Source organism: Pristiophorus japonicus, unplaced genomic scaffold, assembly GCF_044704955.1.
Source record: "Pristiophorus japonicus isolate sPriJap1 unplaced genomic scaffold, sPriJap1.hap1 HAP1_SCAFFOLD_307, whole genome shotgun sequence".
Classification (NCBI taxonomy): domain Eukaryota; kingdom Metazoa; phylum Chordata; class Chondrichthyes; family Pristiophoridae; genus Pristiophorus; species Pristiophorus japonicus.
The window spans coordinates 645914-667905 of record NW_027252857.1 but is presented as its reverse complement, the minus strand read 5'-3'; the positions used below and the strand labels follow the sequence as shown (position 1 = coordinate 667905).

Here is a 21992-nt window from a genome sequence, read left to right as displayed (position 1 = left end):
TGTCCGCCTTCGTGAATATCGAACCAAAGTACTTGTTCAATTGGTCTGCCATTTCTTTGTTCCCCGTTAAGACTTCCCCTGATTCTGACTGCAGGGGACCTATGTTTGTCTTTACTAACCTTTTTCTCTTTACATATCTATAGAAACTTTTGCAGTCCGTCTTAATGTTCCCTGCAAGCTTCCTCTCGTACTCTATTTTCCCTGCCCTAATCAAACCCTTTGTCCTCAACTGCTGAGTTCTAAATTTCTCCCAGTCCCCCGGTTCACTGCTATTTCTGGCCAATTTGTATGCCACTTCCTTGGTTTTAATACTATCCCTGATTTCCCTTCATAGCCAAAGTTGAGCCACCTTCCCCTTTTTATTTTTACGCCAGACAGGGATTACAATTGTTGTAGTTCATCCATGCGGTCCCTAAATGTCTGCCATTGCCCATCCACTGTCAACCTCTTAAGTATCATTCGCCAATCTATCCTAGCCAGTTACCCTTCTTTAAGTTCTGGACCATGGTCTCTGAATCAACTGTTTCATTCTCCATCCGATTGTAGAATTCCACCATATTATGGTCACTCTTCCCCAAAGGGCCTCGCACAACGAGATTGCTAATTAATCCTCTCTCATTACACAACACCCAGTCTAAGATGGCCTCCCCCTAGTTGGTTCCTCGACATATTGGTCAAGAAAACCAGCCCTTATGCACTCCAGGAAATCCTCCTCCACCGTATTGCTTCCAGTTTGGTTAGCCCAATGTATATGCATATTAAAGTCACCCATGATAACTGCTGCACCTTTATTGCATGCACCCCTAATTTCCTGTTTGATACTCTCCCCAACATCACTACTCCGTTTGGAGGTCTGTGCACAACTCCCACTAACGTTTTTTGTCCTTTGGTGTTCTGCAGCTCTACCCATATAGATTCCACATCATCCAAGCTAATGTCCTTCCTAACTCTTGCATTAATCTCCTCTTTAACCAGCAATGCTACCCCACCTCCTTTTCCTTTTATTCTATCCTTCCTGAATGTTGAATACCCCTGGATGTTGAGTTCCCAGCCCTGATCATCCTGGAGCCACGTCTCTGTAATCCCAATCACATCATATCTGTTAACATCTATTTGCACAGTTAATTCATCCACCTTATTACGGATACTCCTTGCATTAAGACACAAAGCCTTCAGGCTTGTTTTTTTAACAACCTTTGTCCTTTTAGAATTATGATGCAGTGTGGCCCTTTTTGTTTCTTGCCTTTGTTTACTCGGCCTTCCACTATTGCTTTTTACCTTTCTACCATCGGTTTCTGACTCCATATTACTTCGCCCTGTCTCGCTGCATAGGTTCCCATCCCCCTGCCATATTAGTTTAAACACTCCCGAACTGCATTAGCAAATGTTACCCCCAGGACATCAATTCCAGTCCTGCCCAAGTGCAGACCGTCCCTTTTGTACAGGTTCCACTTCCCCCAGAACTGGTTCGAATGTCCCAGGACTTTGAATCCCTCCCTCTTGCACCACTGCTCAAGCCACGTATTTATTCTAACTATCCTGCTCCCTCTACTCTGATTAGCACGTGGCACTGGTAGCAATCCAGAGATTACTACCTTTGAGGTCCTACTTTTTAATTTAACTTCTAGCTCCCTAAATTCAGCTTGTAGTACCTCTTCCCGCTTCTTACCTATATCGTTGGTACCTACATGTACCACGACAACTGGCTGTTCATTCTCCCTCTCCAGAATGCTCTGCAGCCACTCCGAGACATCCTTGACCCTTGCACCAGGGAGGCAACATACCACCCTGGAGTCTCGGTTGCGGCCGCAGAAACTCCTATCTATTCCCCTTACAATAGAGTCCCCTATCACTATAGCTCTCCCACTCTTTTTCCCACTCTTCTGTGCAGCAGAGCCACCCACGGTGCCATGAACCTGGCTGCTGGTGCCTTCCCCTAGTAAGTCATCTCTCCAAACAGTATCCAAAACGGTATATCTGTTTTGGAGGGAGATGACCGCAGTGGACTCCTGCACTACCTTCATGCTCTTGCCTTGTCTCTTGGTCACCCATTCACTATCTGTCCTAACCCTTACCTGCCGTGTGACCAACTCACTAAATGTGCTATCCACAACATTCTCAGCATCGCGCATGCTCCAGAGTGAGTCCATCCGCAGCTCCAATGCCGTCATGCGGTCTGTCGGGAGCTGCAGCTGGACACACTTCCCGCACACATGGTAGTCAGGGACACTGGAAGCATCCCTGACTTCCCACATAGCACAGGAGGAGCATGACACGGGTCCAAGCTCTCCTGCCATGACTTAACCCTTAAATTAATTTACTTACTAAAATTTACTTAGTGGGATTGGGCTGGGTAGCTCTTGGTCGGCCGGTGCAGACATATTCTATGATAGATTTTTGGGCACTAGGGGAATCAAGGGATATGGGGATCGGGCGGGAAAGTGGAGGAGGCTCGAGGGGCCCAATGGCTGACTCCTGCTCCTTCTGTTGAAAATTATGTTCAGCAGCATCATTTTATGAAACCACTGTCACAATTTCGAGGAAATATGAAGGAAATTCAGTGGCTAAGGGATTGAGCACGCTAAGCCCGAAGCAACAGTCATCAGGAAAGGCAATGGGACCCCAGCAACACAAGTGTTACCTACGTGAAATATTCAAATAATAAATATCCTGTACGATGTAGGAAGTCAGGGATGCTTCCAGTGTCCCTGATCACTACATATGCGGGAAGTGTATCCAGCTGCAGCTCCTGACATACCGCACTGCAGCACTGGAGCTGCGGGTAGATTCACTCTGGAGCATCCACGAGGCTGAGAGTGTCATGAACAGCACGTTAAGTGAGTTGGTCTTACCGCAGGTAAAGGGTGCACAGCCAGAATAGGGAATGGGTGACCAACAGGAAGAGCAGTGCAAGGAAGGTAGTGCAGGGCTCCCCTGCGGTCATCCCCCTGCAAAACAGAGACACTGCTTTGGGTACTGTTGGGGGGATGACTCATCAGGGGAGAGCAACAGCAGCCAAGTTCATGGCACCGTGGGTGGCTCTGTTGCACAGGAGGGCAGGAAAAAGAGTGGGGGAGCTGTAGTAATAGGGGATTCTATTGTAAGGGGAATAGATAGGTGTTTCTGCGGCCGCAACCAAGACTCCAGGATGGTATGTTGCCTCCCTGGTGCAAGGGTCAAGGATGTCTCGGGGCGGGTGCAGGACATTTTGAAGGGGGAAGGTAAACAGCCAGTTGTCACGGTGCATATAGGTACCAACGATATAGGTAAAAAACGGGATGAGGTTCGACAAGAAAAATTTAGGGAGCTAGGAGCTAAATTAAAAAGTGGGATCTCAAAAGTAGTAATCTCAGGATTGCTACCAGTGCCACGTGCTAGTCAGAGTAGGAATCGCAGGATAACTCAGATGAATACGTGGCCTGAGGAGTGGTGCAGAAGGGAGGGATTCAAATTCCTGGGACATTGGAACCGGTTCTGGGGGAGGTGGGACCAGTACAAACCGGACGGTCTGCACCTGGGCAGGACAGGAACCAATGTCCTCGGGGGAGTGTTTGCTAATGCTGTTGGGGAGGAGTTAAACTAATATGGCAGGGGGATGGGAACCTATGCAGGGAGACAGAGGGAAGTAGAATAGGGGCAGAAGCAAAAGACAGAAAGGAGAAAAGTAAAAGTGGAGGGCAGAGAAACCCAAGGCAAAAAGCAAAAAGGACCACATTACAGCAAAATTCTAAAGGGGCAAAGTGTGTTAGAAAGACAAGCCTGAAGGCTCTGTGGCTCAATGCGAGGAGTATTCAGAATAAGGTGGATGAATTAACTGCGCAGATAGCAGTTAATGGATATGATGTAATTGGCATCACAGAGACATAGCTCCAGGGTGACCAAGGCTGGGGACTCAACATCCAGGGGTATTCAACATTTACGAAGGATAGGCAGAGAGGAAAAGGAGGCGGGGTGGCGTTGCTGGTTAAAGAGGAAATTAACGCAATCGTAAGGAGGGACATTAGCCTGGATGATGTGGAATCGGAATGGGTGGAGCTGCAGAATACCAAAGGACAGAAAATACAAGTGGAAGTTGTGTACAGACCAGCAAACAGTAGTAGTGAGGTTGGGGATGGCATCAAACAAGAAATAAGGGATGTGTGCAATAAAGGTACAGCAGTTATCATGGGCGACTTTAATCTACATATAGACTAGGCGAACCAAACTGGTAGCAATGCGGTGGAGGAGGATTTCCTAGAGTGTATTAGGGATGGTTTTCTAGACCAATATGTCGAGGAACCAACTAGAGAGCTGGTCATCCTAGACTGGGTGATGTGTAACGAGAAAGGACTCATTAGCAATATTGTTGTGCGAGGCCCTTTGGGGAAGAGTGACCATAATATGGTAGAATTCTTTATTAAGATGGAGAGTGACACAGTTAATTCAGAAACTAGGGTCCTGAACTTAAGGAAAGGTAACTTCGACGGAATGAGGCGCGAATTGGCGAGAATAGACTGACAAAGGATACTTAAAGGGTTGACGGTGGATAAGTAATGGCAAACATTTAAATATCACATGGGTGAACTTCAGCAATTGTACATCCCTGCCAAGAGTAAAAATAAAACGGGGAAGGTGGCTCAACCGTGGCTAACAATGGAAATTAAGGATAGTATTAAAACCAAGGAAGAGGCATATAAATTGGCAGAAAAAGCAGCAAACCTGAGGACTGGGAGAAATTTAGAATTCAACACAGGAGGCCTAAGGGTTTAATTAAGAGGGGGAAATATGAGAGGAAGCTTGCAGGGAACATAAAAACTGTCTGCAAAAGCTTCTATAAATGTATGAAGAGAAAAAGATTAGTGAAGACAAACGTAGGTCCCTTGCAGTCAGATTCAGGTGAATTTATAATGGGGAACAAAGAAATGGCAGACCAATTAAACAATACTTAGGTTCTGTCTTCACGAAAAAAGATACAAATTACATTCCGAATGTACTCGGAGTAAATAGGTCGAGTGAGAAGGAGGAACTGAAGGATATCCTTGTTAGGCGGGAAATTGTGTTAGGGAAATTGACAGGATTGAAGGCCGATAAATCCCCGGGGCCTTATAGTCTGCATTCCAGAATACTTAAGGAAGTGGCCCGAGAAATAGTGGATGCATTGGTGGTCATTTTCCGACAGTCCAACGAATCTGGATCAGTTCCTATGGACTGGAGGGTAGCTAATGTAACACCACTTTTTAAAAAAGGAGGGAAGAGAGAAAACGGGTAATTATAGACCGGTTAGCCTGACATCAGTAGTGGGGAAAATGTTGGAATCAATCATTAAGGACGAAATAGCAGTGCATTTGGAAAGCAGTGACAGGATCGGTCCAAGTCAGCATGGATTTATGAAAGGGAAATCATGCTTGACAAATCTTCTGGAATTTTTTGACGATGTAACTAGCAGAGTGGACAAGGGAGAACCAGTGGATGTGGTGTATTTGGACTTTCAAAAATCTTTTGACAAGGTCCCGCACAAGAGATTGGTGTGCAAAATCAAAGCGCATGGTATTGGGGGTAATGTACTGACGTGGATAGAGAACTGGTTGGCAGACAGGAAGCAGAGAGTCAGGATAAACGGGTCCTTCTCAGAATGGCAGGCAGTGACTAGTGAAGTGCCGCAGGATTCAGTGCTGGGACCCCAGCTCTTTACAATATACATCAATGATTTAGATGAAGGAATTGAGTGTAATATCTCCAAGTTTGCAGATGACACTGAGCTGGGTGGCGGTGTGAGCTGTGAGGAGGATGCTAAGAGGCTGCAGGGGGACTTGGACAGGTTAGGTGAGTGGGCAAATGCATGGCAGATGCAGTATAATGTGGATAAATGTGAGGTTATCCATTTTGGTGGCAAAAACATGAAGGCAGAATATTATCTGAATGGTGGCAGATTAGGAAAAGGGGAGGTGCAACGAGACCTGGGTGTCATGGTTCATCAGTCATTGAAAGTTGGCATGCAGGTACAGCAGGTGGTGAAGAAGGCAAATGGTATGTTGCCCTTCATAGCCAGGGGATTTGAGTATAGGAGCAGGGAGGTCTTACTGCAGTTGTACAGGGCCTTGGTGAGGCCTCACCTGGAATATTGTGTTCAGTTTTGGTCTCCTAATCTGAGGAAGGACATTCTTGCTATTGAGGGATATAAAATTCTGCTGGGACTGGACAGGTTAGATGCAGGAAGAATGTTGCTGATGTTGGGGAAGTCGAGAACCAGGGAACACAGTCTAAGGATAAGGGGTAAGCCATTTCGGACTGAGATGAGGAGAAACTTCTTCACTCAGAGTTGTTAACCTGTGGAATTCCCAACCACAGAGAGTTGTTGATGCCAATTCATTGGACATATTTAAGAGGGAGTTAGATATGGAATTTCCGGCTAAAGGGATTAGGGGGTGTGGAGAGAAAGCAGGAAAGGGGTACTGAGGTGAATGATCAGCCATGATCTTATTGAATGGGGGTGCAGGATCGAGGGGCCGAATGACCTACTCCTGCACCTATTTTCTATGTTTCTAAACTTAAATCAAGATGGTTGGGTCTGACCAATTTCATCATTCTGACACAGGACTCATTATTTACTCTTTCCTAAAGCGTTGCTAATTTCATAAATCATTTACTAAAACTCTTCCCCTCGTTCACTGGGACACAGGGTTCAAGTCTAAGAAGGTTAAGACATCTTCCAAAGAGAAGGAGAGGAGTTAACACAATAATTCAGGCACTGCTGGGAATTTTTGGATCGGCATGTTTTGAAAAAGACGTTACATTTTTTCCTTCAGTAGTTGCGAGTCTGTATCCACTCCAACAAGAACGTTAATGCAGCAGCAGAATGTTAACCGTGACAGCAGTGTACAATCAGCACATCCCAAATCTGCAACCTGAAAACAAACAGTCAGGAAGCAGTTCATTGTTAATTCATTGCCCATAACGGAGCACTTCACACAACTGGCAAGCTGTCACAGCAACTATTTCACACAAATACTCGAAAAGACAAAACTACTTCTCCTTTCGGATTGGTTTTACTACATTACAGGCTCTACAGAAATACAAGATGTTGTTACAGGCTCTATAGAAATACAGGATGTTGTTACAGGCTCTATAGAAATACAGGATGTTGTTACAGGCTCTATAGAAATACAGGATGTTGTTACAGGCTCTATAGAAATACAGGATGTTGTTACAGGCTCTACAGAAATACAGGATGTTGTTACAGGCACTATAGAAATACAGGATGTTGTTACAGGCTCTATAGAAATACAGGATGTTGTTACAGGCTCTATAGAAATACAGGATGTTGTTACAGGCTCTACAGAAATACAGGATGTTGTTACAGACTCTATAGAAATACAGGATGTTGTTACAGGCTCTATAGAAATATAGGATGTTGTTACAGGCTCTATAGAAATACAGGATGCTGTTACAGGTGCTATAGAAATACAGGATGTTGTTACAGGCTCTATAGAAATACAGGATGTTGTTACAGGCACTATAGAAATACAGGATGTTGTTACAGGCTCTATAGAAATACAGGATGTTGTTACAGGCACTATAGAAATACAGAATGCTGTTACAGGTGCTGTAGAAATGGAAGTTGATGTTGATATATAATAAAATGCCAGAAGGCTGTGAGTCGGAGTGAAGATGAGCGAGAAGGCTTTGCACAGATGTGTGAGCGGGGAGAGAATAGCCCGGGGGCAGGATTCACTGCTGCAGAGTCCCAGGCATGAAAAACACACCTGCCTCCGTTTTCACACACACAGGGTGCACAATGGGGTTGACTGTGGATGGGCAATGGCAGACATTTAGAGACCGCATGGATGAACTACAACAATTGTACATTCCTGTCTGGCATAGAAATAAAAAAGGGAAGGTGGCTCAACCGTGGCTATCAAGGGAAATCAGGGATAGTATTAAAGCCAAGGAAGTGGCATACAAATTGGCCAGAAATAGCAGCGAACCTGGGGACTGGGAGAAATTTAGAACTCAGCAGAGGAGGACAAAGGGTTTGATTAGGGCAGGGAAAATGGAGTATGAGAAGAAGCTTGCAGGGAACATTAAGACGGATTGCAAAAGTTTCTATAGATATGTAAAGAGAAAAAGGTTAGTAAAGACAAACGTAGGTCCCCTGCAGTCAGAATCAGGGGAAGTCATAACGGGGAACAAAGAAATGGCGGACCAATTGAACAAGTACTTTGGTTCGGTATTCACGAAGGAGGACACGAACAACCTTCCGGTTATAAAAGGGGTCGGGGGGTCTAGTAAGGAGGAGGAACTGAGGGAAATCCTTATTAGCCGGGAAATTGTGTTGGGGAAATTGATGGGATTGAAGGCCGATAAATCCCCAGGGCCTGATGGACTGCATCCCAGAGTACTTAAGGAGGTGGCCTTGGAAATAGTGGATGCGTTGACAGTCATTTTCCAACATTCCATTGACTCTGGATCAGTTCCTATGGAGTGGAGGGTAGCCAATGTAACCCCACTTTTTAAAAAAGGAGGGAGAGAGAAAACAGGGAATTATAGACCGGTCAGCCTGACATCGGTAGTGGGTAAAATGATGGAATCAATTATTAAGGATGTCATAGCAGTGCAGTTGGAAAGAGGTGACATGATAGGTCCAAGTCAGCATGGATTTGTAAAAGGGAAATCATGCTTGACAAATCTTCTGGAATTTTTTGAGGATGTTTCCAGTAGAGTGGATAAGGGAGAACCAGTTGATGTGGTATATTTGGACTTTCAGAAGGCGTTCGACAAGGTCCCACACAAGAGATTGATGTGCAAAGTTAGAGCACATGGGATTGGGGGTAGTGTACTGACATGGATTGAGAACTGGTTGTCAGACAGGAAGCAAAGAGTAGGAGTAAATGGGTACTTTTCAGAATGGCAGGCAGTGACTAGTGGGGTACCGCAAGGTTCTGTGCTGGGGCCCCAGCTGTTTACACTGTACATTAATGATTTAGATGAGGGGATTAAATGTAGTATCTCCAAATTTGCGGATGACACTAAGTTGGGTGGCAGTGTGAGCTGCGAGGAGGATGCTGTGAGGCTGCAGAGCGACTTGGATAGGTTAGGTGAGTGGGCAAATGCATGGCAGATGAAGTATAATGTGGATAAATGTGAGGTTATCCACTTTGGTGGTAAAAACAGAGAGACAGACTATTATCTGAATGGTGACAGATTAGGAAAAGGGGAGGTGCAAAGAGACCTGGGTGTCATGGTACATCAGTCATTGAAGGTTGGCATGCAGGTGCAGCAGGCGGTTAAGAAAGCAAATGGCATGTTGGCCTTCATAGCAAGGGGATTTGAGTACAGGGGCAGGGAGGTGTTGCTACAGTTGTACAGGGCATTGGTGAGGCCACACCTGGAGTATTGTGTACAGTTTTGGTCTCCTAACCTGAGGAAGGACATTCTTGCTATTGAGGGAGTGCAGCGAAGGTTCACCAGACTGATTCCCGGGATGGCGGGACTGACCTATCAAGAAAGACTGGATCAACTGGGCTTGTATTCACTGGAGTTCAGAAGAATGAGAGGGGACCTCATAGAAACATATAAAATTCTGACGGGTTTAGACAGGTTAGATGCAGGAAGAATGTTCCCAATGTTGGGGAAGTCCAGAACCAGGGGTCACAGTCTAAGGATAAGGGGTAAGCCATTTAGGACCGAGATGAGGAGAAACTTCTTCACCCAGAGAGTGGTGAACCTGTGGAATTCTCTACCACAGAAAGTTGTTGAGGCCAATTCACTAAATATATTCAAAAAGGAGTTAGATGAGGTCCTTACTGCTAGGGGGATCAAGGGGTATGGCGAGAAAGCAGGAATGGGGTACTGAAGTTGAATGTTCAGCCATGAACTCATTGAATGGCGGTGCAGGCTAGAAGGGCCGAATGGCCTACTCCTGCACCTATTTTCTATGTTTCTATGTTTCTAATGGGATTCCATAATGTGTGGAATGGGTTAACAGGAAGTGATGCTCAATAAATTACTGAAACTTAAGACAGACAAATCACCTGCTGAGCCCGAGGGAAGTTAGGTGTTTTCTATGGAAAGGAACATCGTTCCCAAGGGATGGAGAGTGGAAAATGTGAGGGAAGCAGTGATAAGCCGGGAAATAACGGCTTGAACTCTTATACCGATTGTTGAACTATGAGGGGGCCTTTCCTCCAGCTCCCTTAGGTGTTAAGATGGGGTCGTGCGCTGAAAGTGATAGTGACTATGCTAAGTGACGTATGGGATCCAAAAATACAGCTGGCCAAACAGTCGAATTAATCATCTTTGTTGAATGAAGAACTGGTGTGAATGCTGTCAAGTTCACGGAGACGTAACACGTAACCCATAAGGGGCTCTGTGCCCTCTCGGGTGCAATCACATCTTTCCTGTAATGTGGTGACCAGAACTGCACGCAGTGCTATATTTGTGGCCCAACTAGTGTTTATACTAGCATAAGCAATACAACCCTTTGATACACTGTGCATATATACACAATCCCACACTCTGCTTTTTTACGAACCTTGCTTGGTTTATATTTCTCCACCAGTTCGAACACCATCTGGTATCTCTGCTTGTACAATGGTGGTGTGAATGTCACCATCTCCATCATTTCTGCTTCTTTCAATACCCGCCAACAATCTGTTTAATCACACCAGACACACATCTTTCTGTAAACGCCATACATCATGCTCATATTTTCAAAGCATTTCAGTCACAGAATTTGTCTCCCTGATAGTGCACTGAGAGATAGCCACAATCCTATTTCCCGGATCATTTTTACATTTTTAGTTCTCAACTATCTGGGAGAAAAGTGAAACTGAGGACAAAGATCAACCATGATCGGATCGAATGGCGGAGCAGGCTCGGGGGGGCAAATGGCCTACTCCTGCTCCCATTTCTGATTGTCTTCTCGATTCACTTCCTGGATGGCAAGTATTTGGAGAGGGTGCAGAGGGGATTGGCCAGCATGGTCCCGGGGATGAGGGCCTTCAGTGACGTGGATAGACTGGAGAAGCTGGGGTTGGAGCAGAGAGGGTTAAGGGGAGATTTTATAAATTGTTCAAAATTATTTTTGTGAGTAGCTAAGGAGAAACTGTTCCCCGGGGCAGGAGGGCCGGTAACCAGAGGGACACAGATTGACGATAATCGGCGATGGAACCAGAGGGGGAGATGGGGAGAATGTGTTTACGCAGCGAGTTGTTGTGATCGGGAAGGCGCTGCCTGAAAGGGCGGTGGGAGCAGATTCAATAGTGACTCACTAGAAAAACCACTTCAAGTCACACACCACACAGACTGCAGCGGTTCAAGGCAACGGCTCACCACCACCTTCTCAAGGGCAATTAGGGATGGGCAATAAATGCCAGCTCTACAGCGACGCCCACATCCCGAGAACTAATTTTTTAAAACTTCAGGTCCTGGTGCCCTCCCCTTCAAATCTGCCGCCATCACTCCTTCCTGAAAAAAACGAACCTACCCCACTATCCTTGCAAAGTATCGCCCATCCCCAACCTCCCTTTCCTCTCCCAAGTCCCCGAGCGTGATGTCTGTGCCCATCTTTCCCGCATCTCCATGTTTGGATCCCTTTAATCAGGTTTCCCTGTTACAGAACAAATTACATCCTTTGTGACTGAGGAAAACTATCCCTCCTCGCCCTCCTGGACCTGTCTGCAGCCTGTGACACGGTCGACCACTCCATCCTCCTCCAACCTCTCCACCCTCGTCCAGCTGGGTGGGACTGCACTCGCCTGGTTCCATCCTCCTCCAACACCTCTCCACCCTCGTCCAGCTGGGTGGGACTGCACTCGCCTGGTTCCATCCTCCAACACCTCTCCACCATGGTCCAGCTGGGTGGGACTGCACTCGCCTGGTTCCATCCTCCAACACCTCTCCACCATGGTCCAGCTGGGTGGGACTGCACTCGCCTGGTTCCATCCTCCAACACCTCTCCACCATGGTCCAGCTGGGTGGGACTGCACTCGCCTGGTTCCATCCTCCAACACCTCTCCACCATGGTCCAGCTGGGTGGGACTGCACTCGCCTGGTTCCATCCTCCAACACCTCTCCACCATGGTCCAGCTGGGTGGGACTGCACTCGCCTGGTTCCATCCTCCTCTAACACCTCTCCACCTTGGTCCAGCTGGGTGGGACTGCACTCGCCTGGTTCCATCCTCCTCCAACACCTCTCCACCATGGTCCAGCTGGGTGGGACTGCACTCGCCTGGTTCCATCCTCCTCCAACACCTCTCCACCATGGTCCAGCTGGGTGGGACTGCACTCACCTGGTTCCATCCTCCTCCAACACCTCTCCACCATGGTCCAGCTGGGTGGGACTGCACTCGCCTGGTTCCATTCTTATCCATCTCATCGTAGTCAGAGAATCACCTGCAACAGCTTCTCTTCCCGCCCCCGCATCGTTACCTCTGGTGTCCCCCCAGGATCTATTCTTGGCCCCTCCTATTTCTCATCTACATGTTGCCCCTCGGTGACATCATCGGGAAACACAGCGTCAGTTCCCACATGTACACTGAGACACCCAGCTCTACCTCACCCCCACTTCTCTCCACCCCTCCACGGTCTCTGATTTGTCATGCAACTCGTCCAACATCCAGTACTGGAGGAGCAGAAATTTCCAACAATTAAATATTGGGAAGACTGAAGCCATTGTCTTCGGTCCCCGCCACAAACCTCTGAGGCCGAATCAGTCTGTTCACAACCTTGTCATATTTGATGGTGAGCATCCGATCCCCTATCCACTCCAGCACCAAGATCGCCTATTTCCAGAACACCACTCGTCTCCCCCCCACAGCCTCATCTCATCCGCTGCTAAAAAGGGAGGGAGAGAGAAAACAGGGACCTCAGTAGTGGGTAAAATGATGGAATCAATTATTAAGGATGTCATAGCAGTGCATCTGGAAAATGGTGACATGATAGGTCCAAGTCAGCATGGATTTGTGAAAGGGAAATCATGCTTGACAAATCTTCTGGAATTTTTTGAGGATGTTTCCAGTAGAGTGGACAAAGGAGAACCAGTTGATGTGGTATATTTGGACTTTTGGAAGGCTTTCGACAAGGTCCCACACAAGAGATTAATGTGCAAAGTTAAAGCACATGGGATTGGGGGTAGTGTGCTGACGTGGATTGAGAACTGGTTGTCAGACAGGAAGCAAAGAGTAGGAGTAAACGGGTACTTTTCAGAATGGGAGGCAGTGACTAGTGGGGTACCGCAAGGTTCTGTGCTGGGGCCCCAGCTGTTTACATTGTACATTAATGATTTAGACGAGGGGATTAAATGCAGTATCTCCAAATTTGCGGATGACACTAAGTTGGGTGGCAGTGTGAGCTGCGAGGAGGATGCTATGAGGCTGCAGAGTGACTTGGATAGGTTAGGTGAGTGGGCAAATGCATGGCAGATGAAGTATAATGTGGATAAATGTGAGGTTATCCACTTTGGTGGTAAAAACAGAGAGACAGACTATTATCTGAATGGTGACAGATTAGGAAAAGGGAAGGTGCAACGAGACCTGGGTGTCATGGTACATCAGTCATTGAAGGTTAGCATGCAGGTACAGCAGGCGGTTAAGAAAGCAAATGGCATGTTGGCCTTCATAGCGAGGGGATTTGAATACAGGGGCAGGGAGGTGTTGCTACAGTTGTACAGGGCCTTGGTGAGGCCACACCTGGAGTATTGTGTACAGTTTTGGTCTCCTAACTTGAGGAAGGACATTCTTGCTATTGAGGGAGTGCAGCGAAGATTCACCAGACTGATTCCTGGGATGGCGGGACTGACCTATCAAGAAAGACTGGATCAACTGGGCTTGTATTCACTGGAGTTCAGAAGAATGAGAGGGGACCTCATAGAAACGTTTAAAATTCTGACGGGTTTAGACAGGTTAGATGCAGGAAGAATGTTCCCAATGTTGGGGAAGTCCAGAACCAGGGATCACAGTCTGAGGATAAGGGGTAAGCCATTTAGGACCGAGATGAGGAGAAACTTCTTCACCCAGAGAGTGGTGAACCTGTGGAATTCTCTACCACAGAAAGTAGTTGAGGCCAATTCACTAAATATATTCAAAAGGGAGTTACATGAAGTCCTTACTACTCGGGGGATCAAGGGGTATGGCGAGAAAGCAGGAAGGGGATACTGAAGTTTCATGTTCAGCCATGAACTCATTGAATGGCGGTGCAGGCTAGAAGGGCTGAATGGCCTGCTCCTGCACCTATTTTCTATGTTTCTATGAACCCCTCATCCATGTCTTTCTAAGCTTCACACTCGCCTATTCCACGCTCTCCAGGCCGGCCTCCATCTTGCACCCTCCATAAACTCCACCTCATCTGAAAATTGGCTGCACCTGTACTAAATGGGGCAGTAGGGAAAATGCTGGAATCTATTATTAAGGACGTGGTAACAGGGCACTTGGAAAATAATAATAGGGTTGGGCAGAGCCAACACGGATATATGAAAGGGAAATATTGTTTGACAAATCTGTTAAGTGTTTTTTGAGGTTGTAACTAACAGAATAGATAAGGGGGAACTAGTGGATGTGGTATATTTGGATTTTCAGAAGACATTCGATACGGTGCCACACAAGAGGTTATTAAACAAAATTAGGGCTCAGGGGATTGGGGGTAATATACTAGCATGGATTGAGGATTGGTTAACGGACAGAAAACAGAGAGTAGGAATAAACGGGTCATTTTCGGGTTGGCAGGCTGTAACTAGTGGGGTGCCGCAAGGATCAGTGCTGGGGCCCCAGCTATTCACAATCTGTATCAATGATTTGGATGAGGGGACCAAATGTAATATATCCAAGTTTGCTGATTATACAAAGCTCGGTGGGAATGTAAGTTGTGAGGAGGATGCAAAGAAGCTTCAAGGGGATACAGACAGGCTCAGTGAGTGGGCAAGAACATGGCAAATGGAATCATCATCATAGTCAGTCCCTCGGAATTGAGTAAGACTTGCTTCCACTCTTAAAATGAGTCCTTAGGTGACTGAACAGTCCAATATGAGAGCCACAGTCCCTGTCACAGGTGGGACAGACAGTTGTTGAGGGAAGGGGAGGGTGGGACTGGTTTGCCGCACGCTCCTTCCGCTGCCTGCGCTTGGTTTCTGCATGCTCTCGGCGACGAGACTCGAGGTGCTCAGCGCCCTCCCGGATGCACTTCCTCCACTTAGGGCGGTCTTTGGCCAGGGACTCCCAGGTGTCGGTGGGGATGTTGCACTTTATCAGGGAGGCTTTGAGGGTGTCCCTGTAACGTTTCCTCTGCCCACCTTGGAATGGTGGAGAAATGTGAAGTTATCCACTTTGGGAGGAAAAATTGAAAAACAGTACTTTTTAAACGATGAGAGATTGGGAAATGTTGGTGTTCGGAGGGACCTGGGTTCCTTATACACCAATCACTGAAAGTTAACATGCAGGTACAGCAAGTGATTAAAGCAAATGGTATGTTGGCCTTTATTACAGGAGGATTTGAGTATAAGAGTAAAGACGTCTTACTGCAATTATACAGGGCCCTGGTGAGACCACACCTGGAGTATTGTGTACAGTATTGGTCTCCTTCCCTAAGGAAGGATATACTTGCCATAGAGGGAGTGCAACAAAGGTTCACCAGACTGATTCCTGAGATGAGGGGGATTGTCCTATCAGGAGAGATTGAGTAAACTAGGCCGATATTCTCCAGCGTTTAGAAAAATGAGAGGTGATCTCATTGAAACAGACAAAATTCTTACAGGGATTGACAGGGTAGATGCAGGGAGGGTGTTTCTCCCGGGGCTGGGGAGTCTAGAACCAGGGGTCACAGTCTCAGGATAAGGGGTCGGCCATTTAGGACTGAGATGAGGAGAAATTTCTTCACTCAGAGGGTGGAGAATCTTTGGAATGTTCCAACCCAGAGGGCTTTGGAGGCTGGGTCGTTGAGTATATACAAGACAGAGATCGATAGTATGCAGGCAGAGAGGGAGTGGGTGACCACCAGACAGAAGAGGACGACCAGGCAGGTAGTTCAGGAGTTTCCTGAGTCCATCTCGCTCTCCAACCGGTATTCTGTTCTGAGTACCGATGGGGGCGATGGTGGCCTTGGGGAGAGCAGCCAGAGCCAAGTCCAGGGCACCACGGGTGGCTCAGCTGCACAGGGGGGAGGAAGAAGAATGGAAGAGCAATAGTGATAGAGGATTCAATAGTCAGGGGAGCAGATAGGCGTTTCTCTGGCCGCAGACGTGACTCCAGGATGGTATGTTGCCTCCCTGGTGCCAGGGTCAAGGATGTCACTGAGCGGCTGCAGGGCATTCTGGGGGGAGAGGGTGAACAACCAGAGGTCATGGTCCACATCGGGACCAATGACATGGGTTGGAAGAGGGATGAGGTCCTGCAGGCAGATCTCAGGGAGCTAGGAAAGAGAATAAAAAGCAGGACCTCAAAGGTAGTAATCTCCGGATTACTGCCGGTGCCACGAGCTAGTGAGTACAGAAATAGGAGGATAGAGCAGATGAATGCGTGGCTGGAGAGATGGTGCAGGAGGGAGGGCTTTAGATTCCTGCGGTGTTGTGACCGCTTCTGGTGGAGGTGGGACCTGTACAGGCCGGACGGGTTACACCGCAACAGAGCCGGGACCAATATCCTCGGGGGGGGGGGGGGGGTGGGGGGGGTGCTAGTGCTGTTGGGGAGTGTTTAAACTGGCTTGGCAGGGGATGGGAATCGGAGAGTAGGTCCAGTAGGGAGGGGAGGAACGCTGGGATAGGAAAGCAGAAAATTAGTAAGACAGAGTAAACAAGGGCTAGAAAATAGACAAGGGAGTTTGGTAATGTGAAATGGTATATACTTCAATGCAAGGAGTCTAGGGAATAAGGCAAGTGAGCTGAGCGCACAGATAGACACGTGGGAGTACGAGATTATAGCCATTACTGAGACATGGCTGAAAGAAGGGCGGGTATGGCAGACCAACATTCCTGGTTACAGGGTTTTCAGACGGGATAGTGAGGGGGGTAAAAAGAGGCGGGGGGGTCACAGTATTGATTAAAGAAACTATTACAGCGGTGAGGAGGGGTGATATGATAGAAGGATCATCAAACGAACATAAGAATTAGGAGCAGGAGTAGGCCATCTAGCCCCTCGAGCCTGCTCCGCCATTCAACAAGATCATGGCTGATGTGGCCGTGGACTCAGCTCCACTTACCCGCTCGCTCCCCGTAACCCTTAATTCCCTTATTGGTTAAAACGAGGCCATATGGGTCGTATTGAAGAACAAAAAAGGGGTGATCACACTGCTGGGAGTGTGCGATAGACCCCCAAACACTCAGAGGGAGATAGAAGAGCAAATATGTCGACACATTTCTATAGATTTACAAAAACTATAGGGCAGTAATAGTAGAGAATTTCAACTTTCCTAATATTAACTGGGATAAAATCAATGTGAAAGATATAGAGGGTGCAGAATTCCTAAAATGCATTCAGGGGAACTTTTCTCACCAGTATGACATAGACATAGACATAGAAAATAGGTGCAGGAGCAGGCCATTCAGCCCTTCTAGCCTGCACCGCCATTCAATGAGTTCATGGCTGAACATGAAACTTCAGTACCCCCTTCCTGCTTTCTCGCCATAACCCTTGATCCCCCGAGTAGTAAGGACTTCATCTAACTCCCTTTTGAATATATTTAGTGAATTGGCCTCAACTACTTTCTGTGGTAGAGAATTCCACAGGTTCACCACTCTCTGGGTGAAGAAGTTTCTCCTCATCTCGGTCCTAAATGGCTTACCCCTTATCCTCAGACTGTGACCCCTGGTTCTGGACTTCCCCAACATTGGGAACATTCTTTCTGCATCTAACCTGTCTAAACCCGTCAGAATTTTAAACGTTTCTATGAGGTCCCCTCTCATTCTTCTGAACTCCAGTGAATACAAGCCCAATTGATCCAATCTTTCTTGATAGGTCAGTCCCGCCATCCCGGGAATCAGTCTGGTGAACCTTCGCTGCACTCCCTCAATAGCAAGAATGTCCTTCCTCAAGTTAGGAGACCAAAACTGTACACAATACTCCAGGTGTGGCCTCACCAAGGCCCTGTACAACTGTAGCAACACCTCCCTGCCCCTGTATTCAAATCCCCTCGCTATGAAGGCCAACATGCCATTTGCTTTCTTAACCGCCTGCTATACCTGCATGCCAACCTTCAATGACTGATGTACCATGACACCCAGGTCTCGTTGCACCTTCCCTTTTCCTAATCTGTCACCATTTAGATAATAGTCTGTCTCTCTGTTTTTACCACCAAAGTGGATAACCTCACATTTATCCACATTATACTTCATCTGCCATGCATTTGCCCACTCACCTAACCTATCCAAGTCACTCTGCAGCCTAATAGCATCCTCCTCGCAGCTCACACTGCCACCCAACTTAGTATCATCCGCAAATTTGGAGATACTGCATTTAATCCCCTCGTCTAAATCATTAATGTACAATGTAAACAGCTGGGGCCCCAGCACAGAACCTTGCGGCACTCCACTAGTCACTGCCTGCCATTCTGAAAAGTCCCCATTTACTCCTACTCTTTGCTTCCTGTCTGACAACCAGTTCTCAATCCACGTCAGCACACTACCCCCAATCCCATGTGCTTTAACTTTGCACATTAATCTCTTGTGTGGGACCTTGTCGAAAGCCTTCTGAAAGTCCAAATATACCACATCAACTGGTTCTCCTTTGTCCACTTTACTGGAAACATCCTCAAAAAATTCCAGAAGATTTGTCAAGCATGATTTCCCTTTCACAAATCCATGCTGACTTGGACCTATCATGTCACCATTTTCCAGATGCACTGCTATGACATCCTTAATAATTGCAAGCTGGAAACGGAAATTAATAAGCGAGTTTACAAGGGCTAGAAAATAGACAACAAGGAAGTTTGGCAGGGCTAAATGATGTATACTTCAATGCAAGGAGTCTAGGGAATAAGGCAGATGAGCTGAGCACACAGATAGACACGTGGGAGTACGAGATTATAGCCATTACTGAGACATGGCTGAAAGAAGGGCGGGTATGGCAGACCAACATTCCTGGTTACAGGGTTTTCAGACGGGATAGTGAGGGGGGTAAAAAGAGGCGGGGGGGTCACAGTATTGATTAAAGAAACTATTACAGCGGTGAGGAGGGGTGATATGATAGAAGGATCATCAAACCAGGCCATATGGGTCGAATTGAAGAACAAAAAAGGGGTGATCACACTGCTGGGAGTGTGCAATAGACCCCCAAACACTCAGAGGGAGATAGAAGAGCAAGTATGTCGACACATTTCTATAGATTTGCAAAAACTATAGGGCTGTAATAGTAGAGAATTTCAACTTTCCTAATAGAATTAGTGTGAAAGTAATAAAGGGTGCAGAATTTCTAAAATGCATTCAGGGGAACATTATTCGCCAGTATGTAGAAAGCTCAACAAGGGAGAGAACAGTTCTGAACTTAGTGATCTTAACAAGAGGGTCGATGAGGGCAGTGTGTTTGATGTAGTGTATATGGATTTTAGCAAAGCTTTTGATAAGTTCCCACTTGGCAGTCTGGTCACGAAAGCAAAAGCCCATGGGATCCAGGGCAAAGTGGCAAGTTGGATCCAAAATTGGCTGAAAGTTAGGAAGCAAAGGGTAATGGTTGATGGGTGTTTTTGTGACTGGAAGGATGTTTCCAGTGGGGTTCTGCAGGGCTCAGTACTGGGTCCCTTGCTTTTTGTGGCATATATCAATGACTTAGACTTGAATATAGGGAATATCAATGAACTGGTCAGGTGGGCAGAACAGGGGCAAATGGAACTCAATCGGAGAAGTGTGAGGTAATGCATTTGGGGAGGTCGAACAAGGCAAGGGATACACATTAAATGGTAGGACACTGAGAAGTGTAGAGGAACAAAGGGACCTTGGAGTGCAGGTCCACAGATCCCTGAAGGTAGCAGGCTAGGTAGGTGAGGTGGTTAAGGCGGCATATGGAATACTTGCCGAGGCATGGAATACAAGAGCAGGGAGGTTCTGCTTGAACGGTATAAAAGACTAATTAGGCTGCAGTGAGAGTACTATATTCAGTTCTGGTCACCACATTACAGGAAAGATGTGATTGCATTGGAGAGGGGAGAGGAGATTGACGAGGATGTTGTCTGGAATTTTAGCTATGAAGAAAGATTGGATGGGCTGGGGTTGTTTTCTTTGGAACATGCAGGTAAAGCGAGTAATTAGGAAGGCAAATGGAATGTTGGCCTTTATTGCAAGGGGGATGGAGTATAAAAGCAGAGAAGTCCTGCTACAACTGTACAGGGTATCGGTGAGGCCACACCTGGAGTACTGCGTGCAGTTTTGGTCTCCTTATTTAAGGAGGGATATACTTGCATTGGAGGCAGTTCAGAGAATGTTCAGCAGGTTGATTCCTGAGATGAGGAGGTTGACTTATGAAGAAAGGTTGAGCAGGTTGGGCCTCTACTCATTAGACTTTTGAAGAATGAGAGATGATCTTATTGAAATATGATACCGAGGAAAATGCAGAGAGAATGTTTCCCCTCGTGGGCGAATCTTGAACTAGGGGGCAAAGTTTAAGAATAAGGGGTCGCCAATTTAGAACTGAGATGAGGAGGAATTTCTTCTCTGAGGGTTATAAATCTGTGGAATTCTCTGCCCCAGAGAGCTGTGGAGGCTGGGTCATTGAATATATTTAAGGCGGAGATAGACAGATTTTTGAGCAGTAAGTGAGTAAAGGGTTATGGGGAGCGGGCGGGGAAGTGGAGCTGAGTCCATGATCAGATCAGCCATGATCTTATTAAATGGCGGAGCAGGCTCGAGGGGCCGAATGGCTGACTATTTCTTATATTTTTATGAACAGAGGAGGCTGAGGGTGACCTTATTGAGGTGTATAAAATTATGAGGGGCCTGGATAGAGTGGATAGGAAGGACCTGTTTCCCTTAGTAGAGGGGTCAACAACCAGGGAGCATAGATTTAAAGTAATTGGGGGGAGGTTTAGAGGATATTTGAGGGGAAATGTTTTCACCGTGGGGGTCTGGAACTCACTGCCTGAAAGGGTGATAGAGGCAGAAACCCTCACCACATTTAAAACATACTTAGATATGCACTTGAAGTGCCGTAACCTACAGGGCTACGGACCGAGAGCTGGAAAGTGGGATTCGGCTGGGTAGCTCTTGGTCGGCCGGCGCGGACATGATGGGCCGAATGGTCTCCGTCCGTGCTGTAAATGTCTGTGATTCTGTGATGCATTTTTGTATATGAAGGGAATGGAGGGATATGGCAAGAGTGCGGGACAGCGTGTTGGGATGGAAGATCAGCCATGCTCTCACTGAATGGCGGAGCAGGCTGGCGGGGCTGACTGCTGCTCTCTGTGGTGTCAATGGGTGGGCTTTTGGCCTGAGGGGGGGCGGGGAGTGGGGAGCTGGGTTTGGGGTGTGAGGGGTGGGCTGTGTTGGGGGAGGGGGTTTGGGGTATGAGGGGTGGGCTGTGTTGGGGGAGGGGGTTTGGGGTGTGAGGGGTGGGCTGTGTTGGGGGAGGGGGTTTGGGGTGTGAGGGGTGGGCTGTGTTGGGGGAGGGGGGTTTGGGGTGTGAGGGGTGGGCTGTGTTGGGGGAGGGGGTTTGGGGTGTGAGGGGTGGGCTGTGTTGGGGAGGGGGTTTGGGGTGTGAGGGGTGGGCTGTGTTGGGGGAGGGGGTTTGGGGTGTGAGGGGTGGGCTGTGTTGGGGGAGGGTGTTTGGGGTGTGAGGGGTGGGCTGTGTTGGGGGAGGGGGGGTTTGGGGTATGAGGGGTGGGCTGTGTTGGGGGAGGGGGTTTGGGGTATGAGGGGTGGGCTGTGTTGGGGGAGGGGGGGTTTGGGGTATGAGGGGTGGGCTGTGTTGGGGGAGGGGGGTTTGGGGTATGAGGGGTCGGCTGTGTTGGGGAGGGGGGGGTTGGGTATGAGGGGTGGGCTGTGTTGGGGGAGGGGGGTTTGGGGTATGAGGGGTCGGCTGTGTTGGGGGAGGGGGGGTTTGGGG

The 21992-nt window shown here is 47.5% G+C and overlaps 1 protein-coding gene across 1 annotated transcript in view; it reads right to left on the bottom strand.

Moving 5' to 3' along the window:
- LOC139249349 (small RNA 2'-O-methyltransferase-like) overlaps positions 1 to 21992 on the bottom strand; it is a 90073-nt gene that overhangs the window by 67224 nt on the left and 857 nt on the right. Inside the window, exons 2-3 of the mRNA XM_070872330.1 lie at positions 10511 to 10629; positions 6772 to 6884 (exon numbers count right to left, since the gene is read on the bottom strand). Of these exons, the coding sequence (XP_070728431.1) occupies positions 6772 to 6884; positions 10511 to 10600 (203 nt within the window). The 5' untranslated portion in view covers positions 10601 to 10629. The remainder of the gene's footprint in view (positions 1 to 6771; positions 6885 to 10510; positions 10630 to 21992) is intronic.